The sequence below is a fragment of the Megascapheus bottae genome, chromosome 8, assembly GCF_031878675.1.
Source record: "Megascapheus bottae isolate mThoBot1 chromosome 8, mThoBot2.hap1, whole genome shotgun sequence".
NCBI lineage: Eukaryota > Metazoa > Chordata > Mammalia > Rodentia > Geomyidae > Megascapheus > Megascapheus bottae.
The window spans coordinates 69,089,873-69,098,171 of NC_143516.1; the positions used below are offsets into that span (position 1 = coordinate 69,089,873).

Genomic DNA, 8,299 nt, shown 5'->3' on the forward strand with positions numbered 1-8,299 from the left:
TCTGAGCCACACCTCCATCCACACGGATGATGATTCTAACTTGGTTTATTAAGCAGAAAGTTCCTTGCATCCATTCTTTTGTGGGCATCAAAAATCAGCTCACCACCTTCACCCCTGCACCAAGGTGTACTCCCCAGTCCTGCTGACCCCATCCCAGGAGACTCAGGGGCTCTGCAAAGATGAACTGATAGGGAGTGGTCTGCCACCCAACAAGAGCCAGATGACACCTCCAATCCCTCTCCACCACCACTTTACCCCACTCTCCACAGATGCCATCACCTACAGGATCACCTGCACGGAATCTGTCTGGTGCCCCCACATTGGGGCCTGAGAACGGAGGGGATCTCTCATGAAAAGGGTAGCAGAGACCTGAATCCTAGCCCTTGGGGGGATAAGGGAAGAGGACATTGAATTCCAGGCAAGCTTGGACTATGAAGTGAGTTCTGACTTAAGACAGAATGACAGAACCAAGAGAGACATAAACAGAGAAAGAGACACATATGGAGAGAAAAATACTGAGTGTTGCCCAAAGCGTATTGTTCTAGACTCAAAGGAAGTAAACATAAGGACCAGAGTTTGGCCTCGTGGTAGAGTGCTTGCCTAACATGCACAAAGACCTGGGTTCGATTCCTAAAGGACAGAAGTGGCGCTGTGAGAAAGTCCAAGAACAGTGTTTAGGCCCTGAGTTCAAGCCCCAGGCCAGGTAAAATATGTATATACATTTAAAAATAATTGTGTCTGAATACACTTGTGGCTCACATCTGTAATCCTAGCTGCTCAGGATGTTCAGATCTGAGGATCTTGGTAGAAGCCAGCCCAGGCAGGCAAGATGAATGAGACTCTCCCTTCCAATTAATTAAAACAGGTGGAAGTAGAGTCTGGCTTATGTGGTAGAGGGGTATACCCTAGGGTAAAAATACTCCAGAAAAACATCCAGGCCATGCACTCCAACCCCAGGACCTGCATTCACAGGAAAAAAAAATTATTGTCACTAGGCACCAGTGGCTCACACCTAAAAATCTATCTACTTAGGAACCTGAGATCTAAGGATTGTGGGCTAAAGCCAGTGGGGGAAGGAAAAAAAACTATAAAATTCTTATCTCCAATTAAGCACCAAAAGGCTGAAAGGGCAACTGTAGCTGAAGTAGCAAAGCACCAGCCTTGATCAACAAAGGTAAGGCATAGTGCATAGACCCTGAGTTCACACCCCAGAAACAGCACACACACACACACACACACACACACACACACACACACACACACACACACACCCTTGTGTCTAAAGGAAGAAAAATAAGGGTAGTCAAAGATTTTATCTGTGACACTTCTACAGGACAGCATCAAGGCCACCATCCTCACTCCATACCGGGCTGCACTGGGTCCATCTCAGGTTTCTGCTCAGATACCAGTCATGAATCTGCTCCTGGCTCACTCCCTGCCAGACTCCGGCTCCAGGGACAATTATATGGGCACACGCTCTCACAGTGCCTCTTATATGTGAAGGAAACTGGAGAAAAGCTGTCCACTTTCTTTCTCAGAGGACTGCAGCCACCTAGTTGGGACTGACAGATGCTAAGACTTGGAGCAGAAGGCCAGGTGGACCCTGGCTGAGGGAGGTTGATGGGAGATCCAGGCTAGGGCTCAATCAAATCCTCCCCTTTCCTCCCAGGCCTCCAGGCCTCAGAAGCTGCCCTTCCTCCCTGTGTCCATTCCCTCTCCCAAAGATGGCTGGAACAAAATTAGTGTGTGTGTGTGTGTGTGTGTGTGTGTGTGTGTGTGTGTGTGTGTGTGTGTGTGCTGCAATTGTGGCTTGAACACCAGGGCTTGAACTCAGGTACTTGTGCATTCACTTAACTTTTTCTCTCAGTGCTGGTGCCCTAACACTTGTGCCACAAGTCCACTTCCACATTTGCTGCCTCTGCTAGGTTACATGCATGCAGATAGAAATTTTTTTCCAGTCCCTGTGCTTGAACTCAAGGTCTGAGCACTGTCCTTGGGCTTTCTCAAGGATAGAGCTCTACCACTTAAGCCACAGCACCATTTTTGGCTTTCTGTATGTGGTACCTAGGAATCAGACCTGGGTCTTTGTGCATACTAGACATGCACTCTACTACTATTCCAAACTCTCAGGTCCAGAATTTTAACTTTTAAGGTAGCACTCTTCAGGGGCCAGGAATTTGGCCTAGTGGAAGAATGCTTGCCTACCAAGTACAAAGACCTGGGTTCAATTCCTAGGTGTCACATATATAGAAAAAGCCAGAAGTGGAGCTCTGGTTCAAGTGGTAGAGCTCTAGCCTTGAGAAAGCCCAAGGACAGTGCCCAGACCCTGAGTTCAAGTCCCAGGACTGGCAAGAAAAAAAGATAGCACTCTTTTATTTATAATAGCATATCTCAATTCAGAGTGGTTCCACGTTACATCTCAATAGTTTAATAGATACTGTGGATTATTGACTAAGTCTGGGTTCTTGATAGATCTTCAGTGGCAAAGTGAGATAGAAGGAAGAAATGGCCCCCTCTGTTGCCATTAAGTGTATTTCAGAAGCAAATCTGAAGAGTGACAGCCTTTAGCATGGAAAGTTTCAGGGTGGTTGGAGGTAGAACTCAAGTGCTATAGCACCAGTCTAGCTACTTCATATCCTGAGAACCAATATTCACCCCACTGCGAGTCCTGCCATGAACATCTACCCAGTCAATGGGGAATTCTGATCTGAAGATAACTTGACTAGCAGCCCTTGCACTCTACTGGAATGTTCAATCAGCCAGAGCTCAAGTGTGACAATGCCTTATTGATGTATGATGTTGAAAGAGAAAGACAGAGACAGAGAGAGAACCAATCTGTGGCACAACCAGAAGTGAATTTTAGGTGTTCAAATCTGGTTCAGCTTTTTTCTCTCAAGGCTATTTCATTTGGTTGGTTTGTTTGTGTTTATCTGTCATGGAGCTTGAACTCTGGGCCTGAGAGATGTCCCTGAGTTCTTCAGCTCTACCACTTGAGCCACAGTGCCACTTCCAGTTTTCTGGTAGTTAATTGGAGATAAGAGTCTCACTGACTTTCCTGTCTTGTCTGGGTTTGAACCATGCATAATCCTTAAAACTCAGTCTTCTGAGTACCATGTACTAACAGCACCAAGCTGCCTCTTGTTTATTGTATAGTCTGTTAGAAGAAAATGGCAACACGGTCTGTGCAAGTGCCAACATTCCTCAGACATAATCTCTTGGTGGACTTGACTGGGGCAAGTGTTCTAACACTGGACACCCGCCCCCCAATCCTGGGTAGTTTCGTTTTTTGCTTTTTCAGAAGAGAAACAGACTTTATGATTGCAGTGAAATGTTTGCTTTACTGAAACACTGACAGGAAGACACAGATATTTCCCAGGAATCTCTTGCCTGCTTTCCCCTATACTTAATACCTTCCAATTCAGTGGGACATTTGTTAAAACTGATGAATCTACATTGACAGATATTTCCAAGAAATCATGTTCTACCGTACAGTTGATTCTGTATGAGGTTTTTACATCTTAGGGGTCTTGACAAGTACCATGGCAGTATCATTGAATTTTTCCCCCTACAAATTCTGTCATGTGTCTATTTATTTTTCCTAACCCTAGGCCTTGGCAGCACTATTTTTATCTTATCCATAATTTTACCTTTTCCAAAATGGTTGGAAGCATACAGAACTGACCCTCTTCAGCTGGATTTTTCTTTCGTGTGGAACGAGGCATTTAATGCTCTTCCTTGTCTTTTATTAGTTCATTTCAGTGGTAAAAATTATTAAATTGTCTGGATATATTATTCACTCACTCACTGGTATCTTGGCTGCTTTTAGGTTTTGCCAGTTGGGAATAAAGTTGTAACAAATATCTCGGTGAAAATGCTTCTTTGCCTATAAAGTTTTGAGTCCTTTAGGCAGATATCCAGCTGTAAAATTGCTGGATAGTAAGGTCAGTATATTTTTGAATATAGTGCTTTATTAGAGCTGAAGAAGCTCAATACTGACAGCATCCAATCCTGGATAGGATAGGGCAGGATGTGACAGGAGAGGAAAAGGAGGGGAGGAAGAATGGACAGAAGAGGAGAAGACAACAGGACAGGACAGGAGAAGATGGGAGAGCCTGGGAAAATAGGAGAAGATAGTAATATGGACAGCACAGAAATGGAGACACAAAATCTGAACAAATACAGCTGTGATACTCACAAGGCACTATATTGAAAAATACAACTTGCAGATGAGGACAAGAGGGGAAAATGAGCATGAGCAAGAAATGGGGTGACATTGTTCAAAAAGAAATGTACTCTCAATTGGACTTGTGTAACCTAATCACTCTGTAAAGAACCTTTTTTTTTGCCAGTCCCAGGCTTGAGCTCAGGGTCTGAGCACTGTCCTTGGACTTTCTCAAGGCTAGAGCTCTCCCACTTGAGCCTCAGTACCATTTCCGGCTTTTTTTCTATGTATGTGGTACACGAGGAATCGAACCCAGGTCTTCGTGCATGCTAGGCAAGCACTCTACCACTAGGCCAAACTCCCAGCCCCTCTGTAAAGCACCTTTACAGACAATAACTAAAAACAAAAACAAAAGCTCCTAACATTCAAATAAACAGACTAGAACACCAAGTACAAGCAAGCATGCGGAGCTTTAGCAACGCTCAACATTGGCAGTGGGAAAATGGAAACGAAAATAGGCAACGAATATTAGAAATACCAAATGCCAGAAAGTAGGGTAAAAAAATCAGAAAGACAGTTTGGCAATTTTTTTTTACCAAACTAAAACATATTCTTAGCATATGGCCCTTGATAATTTGAGACAGAATTGACACAACTTCAAGCTCACCATCTTGCTTCCTCTGTCTCCTATGTGGTGGGATTAAAGAAATGCAAGCCAGGTTTAGCAACATGTTTTGCTGGCACCATGAACTATGCTTAGGTGTTCAGATTTGCTTTTCTTCCTTTCTCTCCCACTTGAACAAGGTACCAGCCCAGCTGTTTGCTGATTGTTTTGGTAGACTCCCTGATTATTTAGTAGATTGTTTACTGATTATTTTAGTAGACTCCCTGGGTTTTGCGATAGCAGTTTCAACTTGCTTTTTTTCAGGGCTCAGCAGAGCCCTGAAAGGACTATTTGGGTGAGTCAGTGGTGCCAAGTTCAAAAGTCCATTTCAGCGAGATGGGCTATATTTCACTTTATTGCTGATGAAGTACTGATGTTTATACTGTCCTCAAAAAAACCACCAATTCCTCGCTGTCTTTGGCAAATAATTAGAAAACCGAGGGGAAAGAAAAGAAAACATCCATTCAAAAAGTAAATTCAGAATACTCCTCAGGATACACCTTTCAACAGCCTGATAATTATTGTATTAGGCTCTGCATGGATAGAATGTAAGGAATTAGTCTTTTTGAAGAGACCGATATCTAATGCATTGGAAAAGCTCAGGTGCCATCAGTGAAGCTATGTCCCCTTTCTTTTTTCCTCTCCCAGCCTCCTATCCTCTCCCTTGCTCTCCAATCTTCTCCTGCCAGACCTGTTGTCTTGTCCCATTCAGTCCTTTCTTCTCCTCTCCCCTTCCTTCCCTTTCCTATCCTATCCTGTCCAGATTGGATGCTGTCAGTGCTGAAACTTCCCTAGCCCTAGTAATGCACCACATCCCAAACAAACCATTTGCTTTTATTAAATCTTACTAGTTTATAAGTAACTGTGGGGCTGGGAGTTTGGCCTAGTGGTTAAAGTACTTGCCTAGCATGCATGAAGACCCAGGTTCGATTCCTCGGTACCACATACATAGAAAAAAGCCAGAAGTGGTGCTGAGGCTCAAGTGGTAGAGCTCTAGCCTTGAGAAAGCCCAAGGACAGTGCTCAGGCCCTGAGCTCAAGCCCAGGACTGGCAAAAAAAAAACAAAAAAACAAAACAAAACAAAAAATAAGTAACTGTGCCCCAGCTCTCTCTAGTCTCCAACTTTCTTCCTCCATTTCCTGTGTAGCTGGGAAAAAACTCAACTACTAGGGCCATTCTGGAGGCATTCTTTTTCTAGCACATATATCCCTAAGCTCTGGGTCATGCTTAGTACATCTGGTCTCAAATCAGAGTGAAGACAATTTTGCATTCCTAGGCACTAGAAACATGGGGTATCCTATCTAATTTAATATGAAGGTTTGAATCCAGACTGGACGAAGCCAGGGTTGAATTCATCAGTGATTGAATGGATTATCTTGAAAGGTTTTGAGGGTTAGTTCAGCCTATCTAGGGTGGGACATGGTGGGAAGAATGGGTATCAGGGAGTATGGCTATAAACTCCAGAGCTTGGGGCCTTTCCGTCTCTACAACCAGCTGCTCGGGCTTGCTCTGTGCTGAGTAAAGCTGGGGCAGAGGACAGCATGGATGTGAGCTCTCTCAGCATGGGGGAGTGGTGGACCAGGCCTGAAAATTTCAGTGCTCCATTGGTTTTCTATCTGGAAGAGGAGCAGGAAGAGAAGATATTTGGTAGGTGTTCATTGTGCTGTCTCCTGTCTCTTTAGGTTTATGGGCCTCTCTCTGAGCTCCCTCTTTGATCTACACCAAGCCCCCAGCCTCAGGTACAGCTGACCCCCAGTTCTGTTGGTGGTTTTCCTGTTCTTCCTCTCCCCTTCTGTTCCTAGGCCAGGAGGACAGGTACCTGCGCTGCATGGAGGAGCACAGCCATACCCTCATTCAGCTAGAAGCCTGGTTCACAGTCACAGGCCACACTCGAGTCACTGTGGTGGGTCCACCCAGGGCCAGGCAATGGCTGATGGGCATGATATGGCTTTTGGAGCACAAGAACTTTTACTATCAAGCTCGTGGTAAGTGTGTATGAGTTCATTGCAGTTGAAGCCTTGATGCAAAGCTTGGTGTTATACATAGCATCTAAAATACCTGGACTGCTCAGGAATCTGAGACTCCAGATGCCCTACAGGGAAGGAGTCCAGAGTCTACTGTATTTTGAATTAAGTCATTGGGAAAGAAAAAGAAGTGGAGTCATATGAATGAGTCCCCATGGAAGGGTGGGCTGGGATATTACCCTCCCCTCCCTTCCTTCCCCAGTGTCCTCACAAGCTTCTTGACTGTACTTCTTGACTCTGTCTGACCCTTCTTGGTCCTGCCCAGGCTACCAGATGCTACAAAGTGTTCGGAGCCAGCCCCTAACCAGAGAGGACTTGGCCGCCTGTCTCCCTGTGCATCTTGACTCCTTGGTGGTGAAAGGCTACCAGGATGAGTGATGAGACTCTCCACTTTCCTCGGGCTTCCTTGCACTAAAGGCTTGATTGTCTTGGGCTACCTTGTACTTTATTGTCCCTGAAGACCAACCTTCAGAAAAGCTGTGAAAATAGAGAAGACAGTGGTGGAGATTGACATTTTTGGCTATGTGGCTTCCCTCAGGCCTTCTAAATATGTGTTCTGCTGGTGGATGATATCCAATAAAACCAATTGTGCAGTCTGCATTGCCTCTATGCTGCCCCTTCTCTCCATCTCCCTCCTCCTCTTTTTCTGTAAGCTTATCTATTCTGTTCATTTTCCCCATAATCCCTCCCAATGTCTAGGAAACACACAGCTTGAATAAAAATAGCAAACAAACTTGCTACTGGGTCATACCTAGAATCCTAGATTCGCAGGCAGCCGAGATTGGGCTGTGAAACCAGCCCATGTAGGAATATTTGGGAGATTCTTATTTCCAATGCACAATCCAATTGGCAAACTTTGTGTACACAAGGAAGTAAGCTGTTATCAGGATGACTTTGGGCAATGTCAACCACTTCTTATCAGAATGACTTCGGGCAATGTTAATCGCTTCTCATTTAACCTAATCGCAACTTGATTTGCTGCTTTGCACGAATGTAGCCTAGTTTTAAGAAGAGTATTTAAGGTCGGAACTTGAAATAAACTGCTCTCCAGTCTTAAGCTCAAGGCCATTGGATACAGTCTTAGGCTGGAGTCTTGGGCTGCTGACTTAGGCTGTAGTCCTCCTGAACCCCATCTGTTTGTCTCTTTTCTATTTTCTTAGTCCCTACCCCCTATTTCAGGAATCCTGATTCGCTGCCGGCTGGCTCCTGCAGAGGAGTATATTTGTATGTGACTAGGATGAATGAACATAAAGAAAATGACTTATGCCATCAGCTCTGCCCTGGCTGCTTCTTCTGATCGAAAAGCAAATATTTAGAAAGTCCCTTGGCTTCTTCTAGTGTTTGAAAACACAGTTGTGAGGCCTTCATTCTTTCTTTGGGGATACTTGATGGGCCTTGTTTGTGGACATTACTAGGCTCTTCAGTTAGGGCTTCGAGTTCTCACTGGAG

At 44.7% G+C, this 8,299-nt stretch overlaps 1 protein-coding gene across 1 annotated transcript; it reads left to right on the plus strand.

Annotated features, from left to right (window-relative positions):
- Window positions 1–6,388: 6,388 nt before the first annotated feature.
- On the plus strand, window positions 6,389–7,442 carry LOC150060122 (KH homology domain-containing protein 1-like). The gene is made up of 3 exons (XM_090337743.1): window positions 6,389–6,473; window positions 6,629–6,811; window positions 7,116–7,442. Exons 1-3 carry the CDS (start codon window positions 6,389–6,391, stop codon window positions 7,226–7,228), a joined length of 381 nt encoding a protein of 126 aa, XP_090193869.1. The 3' UTR covers window positions 7,229–7,442.
- Window positions 7,443–8,299: the final 857 nt, after the last annotated feature.